Consider the following 25,646-nt stretch of genomic DNA (forward strand, 5'->3'; position numbering starts at 1 on the left):
GGGCAAAAATTTGGCAGATGGAGTATAATGTGGGAAAATGTGAGGTTATCCACTTTGGTAGGAAGAATAAAAAAGCAAAATATTATTTAAATGGAGAGAGACTACAGGATGCTGCACTACAGAGGGATCTAGGTGTCCTCGTACATGAAACACAAAAAGTTAGCATGCAGGTACAGTAAGTAATTAGGAAGACAAATGGAATATTGGCCTTTATTGCAAGGGGGATGGAGTATAAAAGTAGGAAAGTCTTGCTACAACTGTACAGGGCATTGGTGAGACCACATCTGGAGTACTGCGTAGTTTTGGTCTCCTTATTTAAGGAAGGATATACTTGCATTGGAGGCAGTGCAGAGAAGGTTCACTAGGTTAATTCCTGAGTTGAAAGGTTGAGCCTATACTCATTGGACTTTAGAAGAATGAGAGGTTGTTGTGGTGTACATGGATTTCCAAACGGCATTTGATAAAGCGTCACATAACAGGCTTGCCAGCAAAATTGAGCCCTTGGAATAAAAGGGACAGTGGCAGCATGGATACGAAATTGGCTAAGTGACAGGAAACAGAGAGTAGTGGTGAACGGTTGTTTTTCGGACTGGAGAAAGGTATAGTGGTGTTTCCCAGGGGTCGGTACTAGGATCACTGCTTTTCTTGGTCTATATTAGTGACTTGGACTTGGTTGTACAGGACACAATTTCAAAATTTTCAGATGACACAAAACTTGGAAGTATAGTGAACAGTGAGGAGGATAGTGATAGACTTCAAGAGGACATAGGCTGGTGGAATGGGCGGACACGTGGCAGATGAAATTTAACACAGAAAAGTGCGAAGTGATACATTTTGGTAGGAAGAACGAGGAGAGGCAATATAAACTAAAGGATACAATTCTAAAGGGGGTGCATGAACAGAGAGTCCTGGGGGTATATGTGCACAAATCGTTGAAGGTGGCAGGGCAGGTTGAGAAAGCGGTTAAAAAAGCATAGGTGCTTCATAAATAGAGGCATTGGGCTCGATTTTCCAAGCCCCGAGGAGGCGGGTTTGGAGGCGGGAGTGGTGGGAAAATTGCAGAATCGGGGGCAGGAACCCATTCCGCCCCCAACCCGCCTCCGTGCCAATGTCCCAGGAGGCGGGTACCCGACCTGTGCTGGGAGCCACCTCCCCGAGACGGGAAGGGGATTAGTGCCAATTAACTGCCTGTTAACAGGTAGTTAACAGGCAGCTTTTTGCTTAATTCCTATTTTTAGCCCTGAAGTGCGGGCTATCCGACGGCTCCGAACCACGCCAAGTTAGCGAGGCGGACTGTCGGTCTGCAGGGATTGGAGGGGTCGAGATGTCCGTTGTGCAGGTGAGTGATGGGTGCATGTGTGCAGAGGTAAGTGTGTGAGGTAAGTGTAAAGTGTTTTAATAAGTTTTACTTACCTTTACTTTCTCCTGCAGGCTTCCTTCCTTCAGTTCTCGGGAGTCCCTCAGCTCACTGGCACAGAAAGCAGAATGGCCGCTGAACTGTCAAAAGCTGCAGCCTCTGCTTTCTGGTCTGGAGAGCTCTCTAACTGAGTCTGAGTAGAAGGACTCAAGTTAGAAGACAGATTGTCAGCGTTTGACCGCTTCACAGAGCTGTCAAACGCTGATTTTTCATCTGTCAAAAGCTCTTGACAGATGAAATGTCAATCGCTGGTGTACCCAGCTGGGCGGGCTTAACAAGGTCAATCAAGGGAAAATAGCGTGGGTTAGCCACAAGTCGATGGAGGCGGGACTACAACCCAAAAAGTGGGAGTCCCGCCTCCAAAAGCTCCCCATTGACAAAATCGAGCCCATTGAGTACAAAAGCAAGGAAGTTATGAAGGGCCTTTATAAAACACTGGTTTGGCCTCAACTGGAGTATTGTGTCCAATTCTGGGCACCGCACTTTAGGAAGGATGTGAATGCCTTAGAGAGGGTGTAGAAAAGATTTACAAGAATGGTTCCAGGGATGAGAGACTTCAGTTACGTGGATAGACTGGAGAAGCTGGGGTTGTTCTCCTTAGAGCAGAGAAAGTTGACAGGAGATTTGATTGAGCTGTTCAAAATCATGAGGGGTCTAGACAGAGTAGATAGAGAGAAACTGTTCCCATAGGCGGAAGGGTCAAGAACCAGAGGACACAGCTTTGAGGCAATTGGCAGAATAACGGAAGACGACATGAGAGGAAACTTTTTTACGTAGCGAGAGAGCCGGCACAGGCTCGTCGGGCTGAATGGCCCCCTTCTGTGCTGTAACCATTTTCTGATTCTATGATTCACTGGTAGGTGAATCGGTAACAAGGGGACAGAGACTGAGGATTCTCACTAGAAGAATGAAGGGGGAAGTGGGAAGACATATTTTCACACAGAGGGTTATTAGACCATGTTTTACCATGAGGGACTGTTAAGGCAAAGACTTGAACATTATTTCAAAGTGAATTTGCTAAGTATTTTAAAAAGAAAAATATAAAAAAAACTACAGGGAAAGGGCAAGGTAATGGTATTAGAGTAGACAGTTCCAATTGAAGAGCTAACACAGATGTTGTTCTGGACCGATGGACATTTTTACATGCAATAGCACCCTCTGGTGGCGGTTATTGTGTTAACAGTTTGTAAGCTGGAAAGGTCATTTGTTCCTTTCTTCCTGTGAGAGGTCATTTGACATTCTTACCTTTCTTCCTGTTGACCCCAGGAAGCAGTTTTGCCAGGAAGAACCTGACTTGAGTAATGGAGAATTTGCTATGAGAGGTTCCACTTACAATCTAATGTAATCTGACTTCATATGTTAGGCCAAACGCAATATCTGTGAGTATCTTTAGTTCTTAGCATAATAGCAATGTTGTCAGAGTAATATTTTGATAATACTATGTTTATAAAAGGTTAATATTTAATAGTTACAGAAGTTAGTTCAAATGTTAGTTAGTTATACAATTAGTCTATTCTACTGTTGTAAATATGTTTGTATCTTGTGTAATATCGAATGTGTAGTACTCAGTTTATGTACAAAACATACTTTGTCTTTGTTTACAGTTTCACAAATTTGTTCAAGTAAAAGCTTCAAAACAGCAAACGGCTTCAGGAAGAATTATTTTGAATGAGTGTTTAACTTGCTGGATAGCTAGATAGGAGCACGTCTAGCGCGGCCAGTACAGATGTAATGGGCCAAATGGTCTCCTTGTGTGCTGGACCAAGGACTGCAGCTCACTGAGCATGCCAGCTCTAAAGTCTTCTGGGAAGCAGCATTTATCGAAAGGATGATGTAGTAATGATCTAAACTACTGCCAAATTCAATTGGGAGGTAAATAAGAGTTATGGGGAGAAAGATTGGGTTGCTTTGCGCCTCCTATTAGCGCGAAATTCAGCGGGAGGTTAGCGGCGGCAGTAGCCGGTAGCGCCCCGCGTGCTGTGCCTCCAGCAATGACGTCATCGCCATGCGCAGCGCCCCATTCGCGCCCCGGCCGCAAACTTCAGTTGCGCCTGCTGACCTATCGCTGGACGATATGTCTGACAGGGTGTCGTTTTTGCAGCCGTGGCGGCATAAGTTAAAGGGCAGGTGTCAGGCAGCCATTTTTTTTTGGCCAACTGCCAGCACCTGTCCCCTTCCCCTTTTTTATTCGGGGTGCCGGCCGCGATCACCCTGCCCAGCACTCTTCTTGAGTGCCGGGCTGCTTTCCCGGCATCCTGCTCCCTGGTGGTCCAGCAGGGTCCTGGTGCATGCAGCGCTAGCCCCCTCCCCTTTAATCAGGGGAGGGTGTCCTGCAATACCATGGTCCTACGTGCTGACGCGCGTGGTGCTGTTGCACGTAGCACTGCGCTATTCACTTGTAGCGCTCCAGGAAGGAGGGGGAGCGCTTCCAGTAGCGCCCCCGCCTCCTGCTTGGGGTGCTACCACTGAATTCACGGCACAGGGGCACTAATTTTTTCCGGGAGCTAAAAGCAGTGACCTGGCGAAATTAGCGTCCCAAAGGGGGTGCCATTGAAATTTTACCCCATGGTGTGAACTGAGCTTACCTGGTACCATACGACTACAAACCTCAGCTACACAGCAGAGTCACTGATCGGGAAGATTTTAATATAAATCGATAAAGGGACGGAGCTGCCTTTATTCATTCTCGTTACTGGCCAGCTAAGCCCTAATTAAATTACTTCTGTAGCAAGTGTGAGGTCAGTATCATGTAATATAAATCAGGGTTAATGTGGTCTCATGGACTAGTTTTGATCACCTAAAGAGGCATTTTCCAGATTTTTGCCCCCTAATTGGCCTGGGTTTAAGTCTGTTTTTTTTCCAATAGACTACATAGCTCTGGGGTGGGTGGGGAGGGTATATATTGTGATGCACAAGGTATTACAACTGTATGGGACAGGCTGGATGGACCAACTGGTCATTTCCTGTCCGTCAGTTTCGTATGTTCATAGCACTGAGGACTTCAGTTAACCTGCCTATCACCAGAGGGAGCCACCTTCAGTTAACCTGTCGATCACCAGAGGGAGCCAAACTTTCATCATGGCTACTTTCCAATTGCCAACCAAACAAGGCACTGTCTCCCAACTTTGTAAGTAGATTCAGAATAATGCACTTTTTCTTTTGGATTAGATTTATTTCTCAAGGTCTCCCACCCACACCCAATGAGTCATGACAAGTTTTTGGTAAACACACACTAACAGTATTGTCCCATTATTATAAATGTGATTACCCACACCAGCTGATACCCCTTTTTAAAAGTATGCTGAGCATCTAGTGGAATTCGGACCTCACTCAGAATCACAGAAACCCCACAGTGCAGATAGAGGCCATTTCGGCCCATCGAGCCTGCCCGACACATATCCCACCCGATCCCCGTAACCCCTACACCAACACATATCCCACCCTATCCCTGTAACCCCACGTATTTAATCCCCCTAACACTAAGGGTCAATTTATCATAGCCAATCAACCTAACCCGCACATCTTTGGACTGTGGGAGGAAACCGGAGCACCCGGAGAAAACCCACGCAAACACGGGGAGAATGTGCAAACTCCACACAGACAGTCGCCCCAGGCCGGATTCGAACCCGGGTCTCTGGCGCTGTGAGGCAACAGTGCTAACCACTATGCCACCGTGCTGCCCTACGTGCTGATAACCTGGGGTTTAGAAGCAAGGCACAGTAGCTCCAACTCATTAAAAAAATTCTCAGTTCCCAAAATAGATGTTAAAAGCAATCAGCTTTCATAAAAATCATGGCTATGAAGCCCCTTCTGCCCATGAGTTACAAGCCGTAAGCAATATTGTTCTACCAATTCCCAGTTTAATGATTTACCTTTGCTCCTTTCTCACTGTAAAGAACTTCGCTTCCAGATCCAGTTTCTCCTTTAGGTCCTGGTAGGCCCTGGTCATCCTTTGCACCTCTTTGGCCAGGAGACCCTAGACACAAGTCCAATTCAGTACATTAACATCAAAACGTGGTTAAGGTTGTGCAAAGGCTAAAACATTCCTTCTGATGCCACAGTGGGTTTATTTGTAAATTTAATTTTATTCCAAACTAATGAGGAAACTAATTCCCTAGTGCAGCTAGTCCCACTAATGCTTTAGTTGAAAACAAAACAGAATCATTCAGGATCGAATTTGAAGAGGCTGTGGGAAGAAATTATCCAGATGGCATGTTTGAGTTTCAAAGCTTCCTTTCCTCGGCTCCAATGATGGGCTTGATGCCAACCTCTGACGAGCACTCCCTACTGCACTCGTGTTTGTCTTTCGATTTCCCCGGCCTGGGATCCCTGTGGCCTCTCTTGAGTGAGGTTGCCAATGTAATGCCAAATCAAGGCAGCTTCTGTGCTGTGGGCCAACACCCAACAGGATGTGGAGTTAGACTGCCCAAACTCATTTCACGTAGGATCCTTATAGAAGGCAGAGAAGGAGAAAAGGAGATCACCACTCAAGGTGTGGTCTGACCAAGGCACTGTACACTTTGATTATCACTTCTTCTGACTTGTATTCTATTGGTTTGTCTATGTATTTCAACATCCGATTGTCTTTGTTGATTGCTGCTCTCCATTGGTTGGACATGTTGCGTGTTGAGTCTACTTAGACTCCCAGGTCTCTTTCAGCTTCCTCCTTAGCTATTTCAACACCATTCATGAAATTAACATCTTGCTTATTTTTCCTTCTGATGTGCAGTATTTTGTACATTTGGGATATTTTGGGATACAGTACATGAGTAATTTGGTAAGTCTAGCATACTTGGGAGAAACAGGTGACTTTGGACCTGTGGTTCCCAAAGCTCTCCACCACTTTGATTTTCCTCGTGTCATATCTGGATCTGTTGTAGACTAATTGATAGAGATTGATTGCTCTGATTAGTCAACAACTCTATTATCATTCTATCATGCGACTACCAGGATGGTAAAAGGTGAACTACATGGACCTTGTTTTTTTTTCATCTAGCAAATCCTATGTTTCTATGCACTTGTCTGCATTAAATGTCATCAGCCATTTATCTGCTCACCGAACTTACTTTGTCCAACTCACTCTGAGCTGTTTCCTCCAATTCCATTGCCCCTCACAACTTGGTATCATTTGCAGATTTGACCACTTTGAGTCTCTGAACAAGAAATAGTGGTGGTCCCAACATGAAGCGCAGGGGCATTGCACTCAAAACTCTGCTCCATCCACACATAACTATGCTAATGATTACTCGTGGCTGGCTACCCTTCAGGCAGTTCCTTATCCTTTCTCAGGGTCTAACCCAAGTCTATGCAGCTTTGAGTTTAACTAATAACCTTTCAAGAGGGACTTGTGTCAAATACCTTTTGGAAGTTTAGCAACACTATGGCTGTGAATTTTCTTGGAACTGCTCCCGTTCCTGCTCAGTTGCTATAAATACGCTGGAGTGTGACGAAATTCCTGTCAACACTTTTCTGGGGTTCAACAGTTAAATTGCACAGTGTGTTTGGGACAGGAAGCTACCAGGCACCCCCCCCCCTTCCATCAGCAGTGCGTCAAAGCATTAGGAACATGAGTTTTTAACTTAATTAAGCCAGTCACAATGTTTATGCAGAAGGACTCAGCACAAAATTGGAAAAAGCCCATTTTAACTGACAGGAAGTAACATGACTTACTTAATGTAACCATCAGGTAAATGACAGAAAACCTATAAGCGGATTTAAAAACCCGCGAGAAATAGCCGGTGAGAATTACCAGACGATGAAAGCAGAAAATTGCCAAACTCTTCCCATAATGAGAGAGCAGAAATACACAGCATAATTTAATTCACAAATGTGGAATACAGACATCAATTTCTGCTTTCATTACAGGGCACAAAAACCAATGTGCGCCTGGCTTGTCCAGCTGTTTAAACTCATTTCAATGTTCACAGCTTGCAGTTTACCTCAGCAATGCGAACTTCAGCAAATCCAAACCGCCAGCTGTAAAACTTGCTCCAAACCTGAACCCCTACGAAAAATAAAACCTTTGGAATGGCTTCCACCTGGAATCTGTCTTTGCAGCACTTCGTCATCACCTGTGCAGGAGGTTTAGGAATTGAACTTTTAAATATTTTTTAGATTGTAATACTTCAATTCACCACTAGAGAGAGCACCTCACACTAATGCTTTTTTTAATCGTTCATGGGATGTGGGCGTCGCTCACAAGTCCAGCATTTATTGCCCATTCCTAATTGCCGTTGAGAAGGAGATGGTGAGACGCCTTGTTGAACCGCTGCAGTCCGAGTGGTGAAGGTACTCCCACAGTGCTGTTAGGGAGGGAGTTCCAGGATTTTGACCCAGCAATGATGAAGGAACGGTGATATACTTCCAAGTCAGGGTGCTGTGCGACTTGGAGGGGAACTTGGAGATGATGGTGTTCCCATGTGCCTGCTGCCCTTGTCCTTCTAGGTGGAAGAGGTCGCGGGTTTGGAAGGTGCTGTCGAAGAAGCCTTGGCGAGTTGCTGCAGTGCACTTTGTTGATGGTACATACTGTGGTTAACTTTATATATAAAGTTTTGTAATATGCTGTTTTCAGTTTGATAGTAGGGTGGACGGGAGAGTTGGGGGCAGACATCATTGCTCCCGATTTGCAAATTCACAGGCGATTCATTTTAAATTACTGAAAATTGGGATGTCCAAAAATATCTGGCCCGTGGTACTCAAGGTGTCAGCTTTGGCTCAGTGGCCACATCCTTGCCTTGATTCATAGAATCATAGAATGGTTACAGCATGGAAGAAGGCCATTCGGCCCGTTGACTCTGTGCCGGCTCTCTGCAAGAGCACCTCAGTCAATACTACTCCCCACCCTTTTCCCGTAGCCCTGCGAATTTTCTTCCTCCAGGTACCTATCCAAATCCCTTTTCAAAGCCGTGATTGAATCTGCCTCCACCACCCTTTCTGGCAGTGCATTCCAGATCTTAACCACTCGCTGAGTAAAAAAGTTTTTTCTTGCGTTGCCTTTGGATCTTCTGCCAATCACCTTAAATCTTTGTCCTCTGGTTCTTGACCCTTCTGCCAATGGGAACAGTTTCTCTCTATCTACTCTGTTCAGACCCCTCATGATTTTGAACACCTCTATCAAATCTCCTCTCAACCTTCTCTGCTCGAAGGGGAACAACCTCAGCTTCTCCAGTCTATCCACGTAACTGAAGTCCCTCATCCCTGGAATCATTCTCGTAAATCTTTTCTGCACCCTCTCTAAGACCTTCAGATCCTTTCTAAAGTGCAGTGCCCAAAATTGGACACAATACTCCAGTTGGGGGCAAACCAATGTTTTATACAGGTTCATCATCATTTCCACGCGTTTGGACTCCATGGGCTGAATTTTACTTACCGAGACGAGTTGGGGGCGGGATTGCTGCCTTCCGGGTTCTAGTCCTGCCCCCAGTTGACGAACAGATGCTATTTTGGTCTGATTGGCCTTATTAAGCCCGCTCTGCGGGCTTGCCGGCCAATTAAGGGAAAGCTGGTGTCAGATGATGTCAGTTGATGATGCTTCACCTACCGGTTTTCTTAAAGGCACATGTACCACACTTGTTTGACAGATGAATTATCAGTGTTTGACAGCATTGAGGTGCTGTCAAACACTGACAATCACTGTACACAGGTGAGCCCTTTCACCCAGACTCTCCAATTACTCTCTCCTTAGGATAAAACAGATGGCAGCTGCAGCTGAGATTGCAGGAGCCCGGCTTAAAAACCGGCGGCAGTTGCGAGGCCCGACCACTCGGAGCAGCAGGGAGCAGCGAGGAGGAGCCCGGCTTAAAAACCGGCGGCAGTTGCGAGGCGTACCAAATCAACAGCAGAGGAGAGAGGTAAATAGTAATCAGTGTGTGACGTCACCAGGGAGCAGCTGGTGCAGTCGGGAGAGCAGGAGGCCAGTAACTCTTATATAGGTGGAGCTGTTGCTAAACCCGAAACACTACAGTGTAGTGTCTCCCACCCTTCCACCTCCTCTAACCTTTTAGGGGTTAGGGGAAGTTGAAAAGGTAGGTTCAATTTATTTTATTTCAGGAGCCTAACCTAGGTGGAAAAGGTTCCAGGACAGGAGGCGGCAGTGAAAATACAACACCAGAAAACAGGTAGGTGACTGGTTGGTGAGTACTTTCACAAACTTATTCTAAGTAGAATTCAATAATTAAGCTAAATCGTAGTAAATAAAAAGGTATTGTAAGGGTTAAGTCATGGAAGGGCAGCTCAGACCCGTGTCATGCTCCTCCTGTGCCATGTGGGAAATCAGGGACACTGTCCCTGACAACTATGTGTGCAGGAAGTGTGTCCAGCTGCAGCTCCTAGCGGACCGCATGGCGGCGCTGGAGCTGCGAATGGACTCACTCTGGAGCATACGCGATGCTGAGGATGTTGTGGATAGCACATTCAGTGAGTTGGTCACACCGCAGGTAAAGGCTAGCTCAGACAGTAAATGGGTGACCAAAAGGCAGGGTAAAGGCAGGAAGGTAGTGCAGGAGTCACCTGCGGTCATCTCCCTCCAAAACAGGTTTACCGTTTTGGGTACTGTTGGGGGAGATGACTTATCAGGGGAAGGCACCAGCAGCCAGGTTCAGGGCACCATGACTGGCTCTGCTGCACAGAAGGGCGGGAAAAAGAGGGATAGGGCTATAGTGATAGGGGATTCAATTGTAAGGGGGATAGATAGGAGTTTCTGTGGCCGAGACCGAGACTCCAAGATGGTATGTTGCCTCCCTGGTGCAAGGGTCAAGGATGTCTCGGAGCGGGTGCAGAGCATTCTGAAGGGGGAGGGGGATCAGCCAGTTGTCGTGGTACATGTAGGTACCAACGATGTAGGTAAAAAGAGGGAGGAGGTCCTACAAGCTGAATTTAGGGAGTTTGGAGCTAAATTGAAAAGTAGGACCTCAAAGGTAGTAATCTCTGGATTGCTACCAGTGCCACGAGCAAATAAGTTTAGAGAGAGTAAGATAGATAAGCTAAATACGTGGCTTGAGCAGTGGTGCAAGGGAGAGGGATTTAAATTCTTGAGGCATTGGAACCAGTTCTTGGGGAGGAGTGACCTGTACCAAGGGGACGGTCTACACCTGAACTGTGAGGGAGCCGATGTCCTCGGGGTAATATTTTCTAGGGCGGTTCGGGAGGATTTAAACTAATTTGGCAGGGGGATGGGAACCTAGGTAGTGGAAAAGAGGGAAGTCATATGAAGTCAGAAATAGATGGTAGAAAGGTGAGAAGCAATAAGCAAAGGAGAGAAACACAAAGGGCCAAACTAATTCATAATGAGAGTGTGAAAAAAGCAAGCCTGAAGGCTTTGTATCTTAATGCTAGAAGCATTAGGAACAAGGTGGATGAATTAGTTGTGGAAATAGAGGTAAACAAGTATGATTTGATTGGGATTACAGAAACGTGGCTGCAGGGTGGGCAAGGCTGGGAACTTAACATCCAGGGATATACAATATTTAGGAAGGATCGGCAAAAAGGTAGGGGAGGTGGGGTAGCATTGCTGGTAAAGGAGGGGATTAATGCAATGGAAAGGAAGGATATTAACTCGGATGAAACGGAATCTGTATGGGTAGAAATGAGAAAAAGCAAGGGGAGGAAAACGTTAGTGGGTGTGATATATAGGCCTCCAAATAGTAATATGGAGGTGAGGGAAGGCATAAAAAGGGAAATTAGAGAAGCGTGCGATAAGAGCACAGCTGTCATCATGGGTGACTTTAATTTACATATTGATTGGACTACCCAAATTAGTAAAAATTCTGAGGAGGAGGAATTCCTGGAATGTTTTCGGGACGGTTATCTGGACCAATATGTCGAGGAGCCGACTCGAGATCAGGCCATTTTAGACTGGGTATTGTGCAATGAGAAGGGACTTATCAGCAATCTTCTTGTACGAGGCCCCTTGGGTCAGAGCGATCATAATATGATCGAGCTCTCAGTCGAGATGGAGAGTGAGGAAATTGAATCAGAGACTAAGGTCCAGAACTTAAATAAAGGGAATTACGAGGGTATGAGACGGGAATTGGGTAAGATTGATTGGGTGGTGTTTCTGGGGGGATTGACAGTGGATAGACAATGGCAAGCATTCAAAGATAGAATGGAAGAATTCCAGAACATGTTTATACCGGTTTGGCATAAAAATAAACCTAAAAAGGTGACTCAACCGTGGATAACGAGGGAAATTAGGGACAGCATAAAATCAAAAAAAAGGGCATATCAACTGGCAAAAAAAAGCACCAGACCGGAAGATTGGGGGCAGTACAGGATACAGCAAAAGAGGACAAAGGGATTAATCAGGAAGGGGAAAATAGAATACGAAAGTAAACTTGCAGCAAACATAAAGACAGACTGCAAAAGCTTTTATCGGTATATCAGGAGGAAAAGACTGGTAAAATCCCAAGTCGGTCCCTTGCAGTCCGATTCGGGAGAATATATAATGGAGAATAAGGAAATGGCAGACCAACTAAACTCATACTTTGGTTCTGTATTCACAAAGGAGGACACAAATAACCTCCCAGGAATATCGGCAAACATAGGGACTAATGAGAGGGAGGAGCTGACAGAAATTAGTATCTCTAGGGATATGGTGTTGGGTAAGTTGAGGGGACTGAAGGCCGACAAATCCCCGGGGCCTGATAAACTACATCCTAGGGTACTTAAGGAGGTGGCCCTGGAGATAGCAGATGCTCTAAGGATCATCTTCCGGAACTCCATTGACTCGGGAACAGTACCCGTGGATTGGAGGGTAGCTAATGTTACCCCAATATTTAAAAAGGGGGGTAGAGAGAAAGCAGGGAATTATAGACCAGTAAGCCTTACATCGGTTGTGGGCAAAATGCTAGAGTCCATTATTAAGGATAAAATAGCGGAGCACTTGACAAATGGGGAAAGGATCGGACAGAGTCAACATGGATTTACAAAGGGTAAATCGTGTTTGACTAATCTGCTGGAATTTTTTGAGGAAGTAACTGGTAAAATAGATGGGGGAGAGCCAGTGGATGTGGTGTACCTTGACTTCCAGAAAGCCTTCGATAAGGTTCCACACAAAAGATTATCATGCAAAATTAAGGCTCATGGAATTGGGGGCAAAGTATTAACGTGGATAGAGAACTGGCTGGCGGATAGAAAACAGAGAGTTGGAATAAACGGCTCGTTTTCGGAGTGGCAGGCAGTGACCAGCGGGGTGCCGCAAGGATCTGTCCTGGGACCCCAGCTGTTCACAATATATATAAATGATCTGGATCAGGGAATTGGATGCAATATTTCCAAATTCGCTGACGACACTAAACTAGGAGGAGGGGTGGGCTCTGATGAGGATGTCAGGAGGCTACAGTGCGATTTGGACAGGTTGGGGGAATGGGCGGATACGTGGCAGATGCACTATAATGTGGATAAATGCGAGGTTATCCACTTTGGGGGTAAAAACAGGAGGGTAGATTATTATCTAAATGGCAATAGATTGGGAGATGGGGAAGTGCAGAGGGACCTGGGTGTTCTTGTGCACCAGTCACTGAAGGAGAGCATACAGGTGCAACAGGCGATTAAGAAGGCAAATGGTATGTTGGCCTTCATATCAAGGGGGTTCGAGTATAGGAATAGGGATACCTTACTACAGCTGTACAAGGTGCTGGTGAGACCGCATCTGGAGTATTGTGTACAGTTTTGGTCGCCCCATCTGCGGAAGGATGTTCTTGCCATGGAAAGAGTGCAACGGCGATTCACCAGGCTGATACCTGGAATGGCGGGAATGACCTACGAAGAGAGATTAAATAGTTTGGGCTTGTACTCACTGGAGTTTAGAAGATTGAGAGGGGATCTCATCGAAACATATAAAATTATGGCAGGCCTGGACAGGCTGAATTCAGAGAGAATGTTTCCAATGGCCGGGGAGCACAGAACCAGGGGCCACAGTCTAAAAATAGCGGGCAAATCATTTAAAACAGAGATGAGGAAGAATTTCTTCACTCAAAGAGTGGTGAGCCTGTGGAATTCCCTGCCACAGAGGGCTGTGAAGGCTAATTCAATAAATATTTTCAAGAGAGAATTGGATATATTTCTGAAGGCTAAGGGGATTAAGGGTTACGGAGAAAAGGCGGGGACGGGGTACTGAACTGGTAAGATCAGCTATGATCTCAGACGAAGATCAGCCATGATCTCATTGAATGGCGGAGCAGGCTCGAAGGGCCGAATGGCCTACTCCTGTTCCTATCTCTATGTTTCTATGTTTCTATGTTTCTCCCGATGAGATGAGGCTACACAAACACTTCACAGCTTGTCACCTGCAGAAACATCTAACCACATTAAAAATTACTTTCACAACATTTCCTTACCTCTGATACTTACTATTGTCCCATTGCATCCTTCACACCACTTCTGCAAACACCAACATAACAACAGATGCAACAGCACGCCTCACTTGCCCTGGAGAGTTCCCCAACATCGGGAAGCCCGCAGCAGCAGTCAAAAAATTGGGAAAAGCCTCTTAACTGCCTGTTAACAGGCAATTAAGTGGCTATAATCCTCTTCACACCACTAGGAGTCAGGTCCCTGCGCAATTCGGGGACCTGACTCCCGGAAAGATTGGTTGGAGGCAGGTTGGGAGCGGGTCAGACCCGCTCCCATTCTTTTTGACTTTCCCAGCAGTCCCGCCTCCAAACCCGCCTCCTCAGGGATGGTAAAATCCAGCCCTATACCTCTATTCATGAAGCCCAGGATCCCATAAGCTTTTTTAACTGCTTTCTCAACCTGCCCTGCCACCTTCAACGATTTGTGCACACATACCCCCAGGTCTCTCTGTTCATGCACCTCCTTTAGGATTGTACCCGTTAGTTTATATTTCTTCTCTTCATTCTTCCTACTAAAATGTATCACTTCGCACTTTTCTGTGTTAAATTTCATCTGCCATGTGTCCGCCCATTCCACCAGCCTGTCTATGTCCTCTTGCAGTCTATCACTATCCTCCTCACTGTTGACTATACTTCCAAGTTTTGTGTCATCTGAAAATTTTGAAATTGTGCCCTGTACACCCACATCCAAGTCATTAATATATATCAAGAAAAGCAGTGGTGCTAGAACTGACCCCTGGGGAACACCACTGTATACCTTCCTCCAGTCTGAAAAACAACCATTCACCACTACTCTCTATTTCCTGTCACTTAGCCAATTTCGTATCCATGCTGCCACTGTCCCTTTTATTCTATGGGCTTCAACTTTGCTGGCAAGCCTATTATGTGGCATTTTGTCGAACGCCTTTTGGAAATTCATGTACACCACGTCAACCCCATTGCCCTCATCAACCCTCTCTGTTACCTCATCAAAAAACTCGATCAAGTTGGTTAAACACGATTTGCCTTTAACAAATCCATGCTGGCTTTCCTTAATTAATCCACACTTGTCCAAGTGACTGTTAATTTTGTCCCTGATTATTATTTCTAAAAGCTTCCCCATTACCGAGGTTAAACTGACTGGCCTGTAGTTGTTGGGTTTACCTTTACACCCATTTTTGAACAAGGGTGTAACATTTGCAATTCTCCAGTCCTCTGGCACCACCCCCGTATCTAAGGAGGATTGGAAGATTATGGCCAGTACCTCCGCGATTTCTTCCTTCACTTCCCTCAGCGCCCTAGGGTGCATCCCATCTGGTCCTGGTGACTTATCTATTTAAGTACAGCCAGCCTTTCTAATACCTTGGTGAAGACAGATGCAAAGTACTGATTTAGTACCTCAGCCTCACCCTCTGCCTCCATGCGTTGGTCTCCTTTTTGGTCCCTAATCGGCCCCACCCCTCCTCTTACTGCCCATTTACTATTTATATGCCTATAGAAGACTTTTGGATTACCTTTTATGTTAGCTACCATTCTATTCTCATACCCTCTCTTTGCCCCTCTTATTTTCTTTTTCACTTCTCCTCTGAACTTTCTATATTTAGCCTGATTCTCAGATGTATTCTCGACCTGACATCTGTCATACACGCTCTTTTTCTGCTTCATCTTACTCTCTATCTCTTTCATCATCCAGGGAGCTCTGACTTTAGTTGCCCTACCTTTCCCCCTCATGGGAATGTACTTCGACTGTACCCAAACTATTTCCTCTTTAAAGGCAGCCCATTGTTCGATTACAGTTTTGCCTGCCAATCTTTGATTCCAATTTACCCGGGCCAGATCTGTTCTCATCCCACTAAAATTGGCCTTCCTCCAATTAAGTATTTTTACTCTGGATTGCTCCCTGTCCTTTTCCATGTCTAATCTAAACCTTATGATACTATGATCACTGTTCCCTAAATGTTCACCTAGTGACACTTGCTCCACTTGACCTACCTCATTCCCTAGAAGGTCGTGGGCTCAAGTCCCACTCCAGAGACCTGAGTAGCACTGTCGGAGGTGCCATCTTTTGGATGAGATATTAAACCATCTGCCCTCTCAGGTGGGTGTAAAAGATCCCATGACACCATTCGAAGAAGGCCACGGGAATTCTCCCAATGCCCTGGCCAATATTTATCCCTCAACCAACAACATTAAAACAGATTAACTGGTTGCTGTTCGTGGGAACTTGCTGTCCATGTTTCCTACATTACAACTACACTTCATTGGCTGCAAAGTGCTTTGGGACATCCTGAGGTTGTGAAAGATGATATACAATGCAAGTTCTTCATTACTCAACACCTGATCCTCCAACCTGCAGTCGCGCCATTTGAGGCTCTGCAGCAATAGTGTAGTCTTGTAAAGTTTACCTTAGCGTACTTCCTTGCTATTTTTTATTCCTTCACGAGGTATGGGCATCCCTGGCAAGGCCAGTATTTATTGCTCAATCCTAATTGTCCTTGAGAAGGTGGTGGTGAGCTGTCTTCTTGAACCGCTGCAGTCCGTGTGGTGTAAGTAGTCCCATAATGCTCTTAAGGTGGAAGTTCCAGGATTTTGATCCAGCGATGATGAAGGAACGGCGATATATTTCCAAGGATGGTGTATGACTTGGTGGGGAACTTGGAGGTGATGGTGTTCTCATGCGCCTTGCCTTTCTAGGTGGTAGAGGCCGCGGGTTTGGGAGGTGCTGTCAAAGAAGCCTTGGAAGGAAGGTCATTGATGAAGCAGCTGATGAAGCAGATGGTTGGGCCTAGGACACTGCCCTGAGAAACTCCTGCAGCGATGTCCTGGGGCTGAGATGATTGGCCTCCAACAACCACAACCATCTTCCTTTGTGCTAGGTATGACTCCAGCCAGTGGAGAGTTTTTTCCCCTGATTCCCATTGACTTCAGTTTATTAGGGCTCCTTGATGCCACACTGTCAAATGCTGCTTTGATGTCAAGGGCAGTCACTCTCACCGCACCTCTGAAATTCAGCACTTTTGTCCATGTTTGGACCAAGGCTGTAATGAGGTCTGGAGATGAGTGGTCCTGGCGGAACCCAGAGTTTTAGGGTTTTAGGTCGGGTATCGTCCTCCAATTGAAATATTAATAGCGGAGTTTCTAAATAAAACTAACTCACCTTTTGTGGTGTTATTCACAATGAAACATTGCTTTTTAGTTATTGAGTAAAGAAAGAATTTTCATTTATATAGCGCCTTTAACGACCTCAGGATGTTCCAAAGCGCTTCACAGTCAAGCAAGTACTTTTGAAGTGTAGTCACTGTTGTAATGCAGGAAATGCGGCAGCCAATTTGTACACAGCAAGCACCCACAAACAGCAATGTGATAAATGACCAGATCATTTGTTTCAGTGATGTTAATTGAGGGACAAAATTCTAGTTGTGGCAGCGCCTCACTCGACAAGCCGCTTCTGGAAATGTTTAAAGGAAAACTGCATCTCCCCATTTTCTTATATCTGTACTTCTGCCCATTATAGAAACTTCCCATAATGGGAATGAAAATCAGGCAGGTTCTATAACGGGTGGACAATCAGCCAAGCCAGTGCACCACCCAAGTGATGAAGATATAAATTACCCACTAGGTATTTTTGGCTCTTGTGTTTCAGACTATTCCCCTAAGTGAGCCTTAGCTCCCTATGTCCTTAAGCATGATGATGTCTAGGTAAAATATCATAGAGTGCCAGGGATAATGAGCAGAGACTACTTTAACTACTGGTTCTACCCCACGGCTCTGCGGGATCTGCCATGCCTTCAAAAGTGGCAGATGGAGACAGTAGACCTTGTTTTGAGCTTTATCTGCCAACAAAATTTATTAAACTGAGATTGATAGATTTTTTGTGAGGCAGGGTTATTAAGGGTTATGGAACCAAGGCAGGTAAATGGAGTTAAGATACAGACCAGCCATTACCTAATTGAATGGTAGAACAGGCTCGAGGGGCTGAATGACCTACTGCTGTTCCTATGTTCCTAAACAGGGCAATGGGCTTTAAGGCGGAAATTGCCCCGAAAATCAAAATCTGTGCTCCACTGAAGGCCTTGGCCAAGGGCAGGGCCATCAGCAGGTAAGGGTTAGAGGCAGAATGGAGGGAGAGGAAAGCCACTACAAGGAGGCTACAGGGAAGCGGCTGCGGGAGAGAAATCCGTCAGGGGTCCCAGACTCCCACTCCCCCCACACTGCCACCATTTACATGCAGTGGGTGGGGAAGGAGAAACCTTTGGCAGTCCTGGTGGGGTTGAGTGAAGGGAAATACAGATGTGGAGAGGGAGACGCAGGTGGTGAGTCTGCAGCAAGCCTCAATCCCTGAAACCTCTTTCATTTCCCACTGTTCTCTCATCCAATTCGGGCTAGGGTCCCAGAGGAGCATTCCAGCCAAGCGATAGGGAATCTTAGAACTATTGTAAAAATAAGTTAAAATAAGAAATATCACTTTTAAAATCAGGACAATAAAATGAATAATATATGGTACCTCTTGCTCCTTTTACTAAGTCTGTTTGCTCTTCATAAGGTGGCCTCTCTCCGGAAGTGCCCGATGTAGTCATCTCCTGGATTCCAGCTTCCAGTTGTCCTGAGGAACCCTCGATCTCCTCTATGACAGAAGCTTCAGTAGGGGGCTCTTTGACTGGCCCACTGAATACATTTGCATCAATTACCTAAAAAGAACAAAAATAAATTTCAAAAATCATAAACTAGGACTGCAGTGGATATCTTTAATGCACCATTTAACTCTAGCTAGACACTTCATAGCACCTCACACTACACCAGAGTCAATGGACAACAACGTACATTTATATAAGTGCCTCACAAATGGAATTGAATGCCGAGGCAGGGAGGAGATATTAGGTGGGGTGACCAAAGGCACAAATGAAAAGAAAGTTTTGGAGAAGGCTTTTAAAGGAGAGAGAAGTGGTGAGGCTGAGAGGTGATGGCAGGAAATTCCAGAGAGTGGGGCTGAGTCTGCTGAAGGCTGCTCCACCAATGGTAGGGTGAGGGGAGGACACACTAAAGAGCAGACTCACCACGTGGGGGATATGAGGCTGAAGGAGATTGAGGAGATAGGGTGGGGCAAGGCTATGGAGGGATTGGATGTCAAGGACAAAGGCCTAGAAATTGGGTTGGGGCGCCAAAGTGGCGCAAAAGTCGCCTGAGCGCAGGATTTAGCGCAGCGATCGGAGTGATACCGATCGCCAGAAATTCAGTTTCAGTGCCCCTCGAGGGACACGGGGCGAGGCTCGAGGTGCTCCGCGTCCCTCTTAGGGCGCTGAAACTGATTATCGCAGCGCAACATGCCGCAGCGCCACACGCTGCGGCACGGCACGCTGCGGTACTGCAGGCCTTCCTCCCACTGTTAAGGGGGAGGTGCCTGCAACAGCGCGATCCCCGCTCGCGAGTGCCGGCAAATGAGCCCGGCACCAAGGAGAAGTGCCGGGCTCTTGGGAAACAGCCGGCAATGCCGCGGGGGGTGGGGGGGTGGTTAGGAAGCCGGGGACGGAGGTGCTGGCAGGCGGCCGCCCCGCACCTCCACCTTAACTTGCGCCACTGCCGGCACAGTAAGGCCCCGTGAACCGAGCGCGGGCAGCGAACGGCGCAACTGCGGCGTTCGCTACCAAATATCGCGAACGGGGCACGAATGGGGCGCTGCGCACACCGATGACGTCATCGGTGGCGGCGCAGCATAACAGGCTAACGCCACCATTAGCGCCCCTCCTGAATATCGCGGGAGGCGCAGCCAGTGGCGCTACAGCCACTGCCTGCCTCTTTAGGCGCTAACAGGTGGCGCTACTCACCCAATTTCTCCCCCAAAGAGTTTAAATTTAACACATCATAGAACGGAGGGGGAGGTGAAAGAATGGAATCATTCTCTAATATTGCTGGTTTTTAAATAACTGTGAATGCACAAAGTTCGCTTTACACTGTACTTTTAACTTCCATCGTAACACTATTTCCATCATGTGAAGCAGAGCCCACTGGTTCTAAATGTTGAGTTTGGTTTAAAGTAACCTTGTAGGGGTTCAGAAAACAAGAAGCTTTATTCTAATATTTATTTTCCACCAACAAACATCAGAAGTGTATTTTATAAAGACAACACAACATTTACAGAGCAGCCTAAGATCTGTGCTCTAATGCGACCAGGCATTGGGTGCTCATTCTAGATTGACCAGACATCAAGGTCTCCATTCCAGCTTGACCAGGCATTGGGCATTTCATTCCAGATTGACCAGATGTCAAGGTTTCCATTCCAGATTGACCAAATATCCGAATTTCCATTTGAGATTGACAAGGCATCAGGATTTCCATTTAAGATTGACCACGCATTAGGATCTCTGTGATAAATGGTCAGTTCATTTTTCTAATGGTTTCTAATGGTGTTTATTGTAAGATTAAAAATTGTCCAGGACACCAGAAGAGCTCCTGTGCTCTTCCTCAAATAGCATTATGGTCTCTTTTATGTTCATGTGAGAAGGCAGATGGGACCTTGATTTAATGGCCCAGGAATTGCTGGAGCGACGCATCTCATGGTGAGCACCATAAATTGGATTTTTTTACCTAATCCTTAAATTCGTGTTATTTTTGCGCCGCAAATTGCTGGAAATGCGAATTGATAACAGCACGGTGATGTCAACAGTACATCTGGAATCTCGTGAACATCGGGTCCAATGGTCTATCTCCTTAACCAATTAAATTTAAGGATAGAGAAAGAAACAGAGCGAATGATGGAGAAGGAAATGGGGTGAATTAGAGTCAAATTAGATACAGAAAGAGAAATAAAGAGAGGGAAAGAAAGAGTGTGAATTAAGGGAGAGCGAGAAAAAGAGCCAGAAGGAAAAGTAAGGAAAAATAAAAAGTATTTTTTATTTTAAAAAAACCTCTAGGAACATGTTACTACCTGCAGGAGTGAGACTCCAGTTTCTGGGTCTCCAAGGTTGAATGTCATGTCAGGACCATAAATCATGTCATTAACAGGGCCCTTACAACATGCTAAATGGCTACGGCGAGATTAATTTGTATTAACGCGTAAATCCAGCAATTTCATGACACTCAGTGGGGGGAGTTTGAACCCTCCATGATGGGCGGTAGAGGGCTGGGGAGGTGGGGTGTTAAAATTTCAAAAATCTGAAACCCAACCCCAACCCGCCTCAAACACGCCCATTTCTGGTTTTAATGGAGGTTTTAACCGATAATTTTTGGGGCCAATGTGTTGGCGGGATGGCAAGTTTTTCCGTTTTGGCAAGGCTAACCGCCAGCAATTTGTGGAGAATTGGAACTCACAGTATATCTTTTCTTTGCCACAAATTGCTGGGTTTTTTACACACTAATAATAGTGGGCGCCCTTAACTCGCCATTATTTTTCCAGCAAGTTCTGGGCCAATCTCTGATCCAAAAATTGGCACCTCCGACAGTAAAGCATTCACTCAGTACTGCACTGAAGTGGCAGTCTAAATTATGTGCTCAAGTCTCTGGAGCAGTGAGAGTGCTACCACCAAACCGTGGCTGACACATCATAAATTAATCTATTGTCAGCTGTGATATTGCTTCACACCAGACAGCAAGGGGTTAATGCTAGAAGGCTGGCCAATAAAGCAACATCTTGCAGATGATCAGGAGGGCACAATATTGGATTGTGGGTAATGGGGGATGTTGCACAGTATTGTAAATTGGGATTACTGGGAACAGAATTGAAACAGGCAATTCAATACCTCAGACAGAAGATGCTGGGTACAGTGCTTTCTTAAGGGGGTTTTGCATTTCTTTGGGTGCTAGCCTGTAATTTGATGTCCATTCATTTTAAATGGCAAACAAATCACAGGATGGCGAGTGTGGAAGTAAAAAATCCAGGCTTTAGTTAAAGATGGTTTACAAATCCAGCTCATTAGCATTAATTAGAGGTTTACATACTTGAGTGTAATATGCACAGTGGAACACTAATTATAGCCTGGTTCACAGCACGCATCAGATATGATTTTGTGGCCCAAGGGGAGGTTTGATGCAATCAGGAAGGAGAAGGGAAGAGAGGGATACAGGGGCAGGGTGGGAAGAGGTAATTAGAGTGGGAGGAGGCTCGTGTCGGGTATAAACACTGGCATAGACCAGTTGGGGTGAATCACCAGTTTCTGGGCTGTAGATTGTATGTATTGGATACAATATTAACCTGAATGGCAGACCCACTGTCAGCAGACTTCGAACCACTTCTGTTACTCCATGGAGCCATCCCTTGGCTGTGTCCAACAGGTGTCCATGGTGTCTCCAGTGCATTTTACAGATCCAGTTCACAAAGGTACATCAAGCTCATTTCTCTGACCAACCCTACCAGCAATCCAGAAATTTTTCTTATGTTGGCTGTGAGTTGATCTCTCAAGGATACCGTAACTAACCACCACTTGGCTAAGTGTACCTCTGCCATATTGAGAGGGGTTTCCTGATTATGGTGGAAATTAAAATTGGGCGGTTTCTGTAATGGGTGGCCGACCCACAATGCCAGTTTTACAACTGGGCTGCAAGTTGAAAATCTACCCCACTGAGTCCAAGGGCCCGATATTAACCCAGAGACGGGACCGTGGCGTGCGAGGGCATTAGCAAAGAAAGACTTGCATTTATATAGCGCCTTTCACAACCACCCGGCGTCTCAAAGCGCTTTACAGCCAAAGTACTTTTGAAGTGGAGTCACTGTTGTAATGTGGGAAACGCGGCAGCCAATTTGCGCACAGCAAGCTCCCACAAACAGCAATGTGATAATGACCAGATAATCTGTTTGTTTTTGTTATGTTGGTTGAGGGATAAATATTGGCCAGGACACCAGGGATAATTCCCCTGCTCTTCTTCGAAATAGTGTCATGGGATCTTTTGCGTCCACCTGAGAGAGCAGATGGGGCCTTGGTTTAACATCTCATCCAAAAGACAGCACCTCCAACAGTGCAGCACTCCCTCAGCACTGCACTGGAGTGTCAGCCTAGCTTTACGTGCTCAAGTCCTTGAGGTGGGACTTGAACCCACAACCTTCTGACCCAGAGACAAGTGTGCTACCAACTGAGCCACAGCTGACACAGCGGCACGCTGGCTGATTTTAATGGCCAGGTATCATATAAATAAAGCTTCCAAGTTCCTCAATGGAATGAAGTGTTTGCGAGTGTGTTGTCCACCACAAGATGCAATTTTCTGGCCAGTATTTAAAAGCTCAGTCCACCTCTGCAAGGGAGGCTGAGGGAAAGGACTGAGGAAAGTATATAAAGATAAATTGCCACTTGAAGCGATCTCAGCAAAGAGAGAGAAGGTAGCCCCCAGGTTCTTTGATGCTTCCCTGGAGCTAATGCTGGGTGCAGTGAGGGCCAGGAGAGAAGTGTTGTTCACCAGAAGTGGGAAGAAAAACCTGCTGCCACAATCAAGAGGGCCTGGACTGAGGTGGCTGAGGAAGTGAGCAGCAGGACTGTGATGCCAAAGAAAGAAAGACTTGGGCCGGACTTTTCTCAAGGGAGGCGGGTTGGGGACGGGGGGTCTCCGAGGTGGGTGGGAAACCCAGGACGCTGGGTTTCCTGCAGGCCCAGATGACTTTAACAGCCGGGCCTGATGTGAATGCGAGGCCTCGGATTCCCGCCTGCAGCCAGGCAGATTGAGAGGCTGGCTGGCTGCGGACGGGTAGGCCTCAGATGTGAGGGGTAGGCATGGTCAGGGATCATGGGGGGGGTCGGGAATCATGGCGGGGGGGGGGGGGGGGTCGGAGATCAGCATGGCAGTATCGGGGATCAGGAGCAAAGACAGTATCGGGGTTTGGGGGGGGGGCGCCGGGGGGGTTGGCAGGATTGGCAGGTGATCGGGGATCAGATGGGGGGGCGTTGGGGATTGCGGGGGGTCGATGGTGGTTGGAGGTCGGCCGGAGTATCGGCGGGGGGGGGAAGAAGAGAGGATCGAGGCCGGCCTCATGGTGGGGATCAGAGGCCAGGGGAGATGGGAGATGATTGGAGGCCTGGGGGTGGGTCTCTGATCACGAGGGGTGGGTATGGTCAGGATCCTGGATCCAGGAGGTAGGTGTAAAGCCACTTACCTCCTGGATGCAGGAGTCCCCGCCTCAGTTTAACTGCCGGGTTTCACTAATTGTGTCCCCATGCAGTTAAATTCAAAGTAGTGGTTAAAAAAAGAGGCTTCCAGCCTAATTACAATATTTAAATTGACGTTTCACCCCCTAGGAGCTGGTTGGTTGCCCGCCCCCTGTCCCGCCTCCGTCAAAACCTGAAGTGGGTGAATGTGGCCCTCCAGCCCAAATAATTGCTCACCGCATCCTGGAGAGTGCAGCACTGAAGGAGGCCCTTCGGTCCATTGTGTCAGCGCTGGTGCTAGCACTTCAGCTGCAGCTAAAGCTCCTATTTTAATGGTGGGCGGGAACAGTGTAGACAAACACCGAAGGGGGCGGTGCACCCAGAAACAACGGAGACGTCGAGGCCTGCTTGATTTTAACAGCTGGGCTTCATTTCCATAAGTTTCGGTGGATTTCTGCCTGAGCCCAGTCAGATCTACTACCTGGCCGGCGGGGATAAATTTGGGCAGCAGGAGGCCGACACCGGGGACCCATGGAAACGGTCCCGGCAGTAAGGTAAGTGGGGCAGGCGATCATGATCGGGGGAGGGAGGGGAAAGCCCGGGGAAAGGGAGGCCTATGGTTTCCTTGTGGACCGGAGGGGCACTCCTGCTCCTCCTTGCCCTCAAGGAAACCTAACATATATATATTTTTAAACTTACCTGCCTGGGCCTCTTCTGGGCCATGATGCCCCTCCCGACAGGTTTGCCCCAATGGGGAAGCCATCGCTCCTCCCCTGCTCACGTTTCGGACTAAAATTGCAGATTGAGTCCTGATGACATCATCGGACCTGATCTGCATATTTAAAGCAGGACCCCGTGGCCGTCCTGAGGCTGTCCTACTCTCCTGCACAAAAGAGCAGGTTAATATCAGGAACCAGCGGGAAGCCAGGGGTATCACAGAGTTAAGTCACTGCCCTTATTTTAACTGCCCCATAAACCCGGCTCGGTTTACGCCAGGTAATCGTCAATAGAGCTTTATTGAAAGTCTGGGACCAATAGTTTCTGTGTGTGGTTTCTGCATTTAAAATGCTCTTTAGCGACCACAAGTCCCATTTAAAAAAAAATGGGGTATAGCACTGGGCAGCAGCCGACTGAGAACAGAGCATTTCAACATGTGAGAATGATTATTATACGAAGTGTCCCCTATTAATAGGGTTGGTTGGCTTTTTATCCTCTATGCTTCACACCCAGTTCTCATAGGAACAGGAGTCGGCCATTCAGTCCCTCGAGGCTATTCTGCCATTCAGTTAGACCATGGCTGATCTATACCTCGACTCCATTTACCCGCCTTGGCTCCATATTCCTTGATACCCTTTCCCAGTGATAACCCGTCAGTGCATTCACAATCCCGCACTCCCTGCTGAGAAGCAGCACTCGGATATATTGTGACTATATTGTAGCCCTGCCTGCGTCTCACAGGCACAGCTTTTCCGGAGTGTGGGATCACCCCCTTCAAAAAAAAGAGCTGCGTTTAAAATCTTTAATCCGCTTTGCAACTTGCTTAGTGGCTAAAAATTTGTAGAAAAATATTTAATTCTGCAACTCTTTTGGGGAATTTGTAGAAAAATTCTCATATCAACCAAAGATCGCCGCTCTCTAAAAAGAATGCTGAACTGCCCAATGATGAAAATTTGACATCATTCGCTTGTTTTCAACCTCCACGTCTTAAACTGAGAAGCTGCATTGTTTAAACTGAATTGAGCTTCTGTGGGAAAAGGAACTGAAGGTATCTTGAGGACAGATACTGACAATTGCTCGCTTAAAATGCCAATAATTAAAAGTCAGAATCGTACATGT

The 25,646-nt window shown here is 46.6% G+C and overlaps 1 protein-coding gene across 5 annotated transcripts in view; it reads right to left on the reverse strand.

Annotated features, from left to right (window-relative positions):
• LOC147115087 (collagen alpha-1(XV) chain-like) overlaps positions 1-25,646 on the reverse strand; it is a 483,626-nt gene that overhangs the window by 204,453 nt on the left and 253,527 nt on the right. For all 5 annotated transcript variants that reach the window (XM_085993355.1, XM_085993353.1, XM_085993354.1 and 2 more), the window contains 2 exons: positions 18,251-18,434; positions 5,290-5,393 (listed from right to left, as the gene is read on the reverse strand). In XM_085993355.1, coding sequence (XP_085849481.1) covers positions 5,290-5,393; positions 18,251-18,434 — 288 coding nt within the window. The remainder of the gene's footprint in view (positions 1-5,289; positions 5,394-18,250; positions 18,435-25,646) is intronic.

This window comes from Somniosus microcephalus, chromosome 7 (genome assembly GCF_052327205.1).
Source record: "Somniosus microcephalus isolate GS21.2 chromosome 7, FLI_Smic_1.0, whole genome shotgun sequence".
In the NCBI taxonomy this organism is placed as follows: domain Eukaryota; kingdom Metazoa; phylum Chordata; class Chondrichthyes; order Squaliformes; family Somniosidae; genus Somniosus; species Somniosus microcephalus.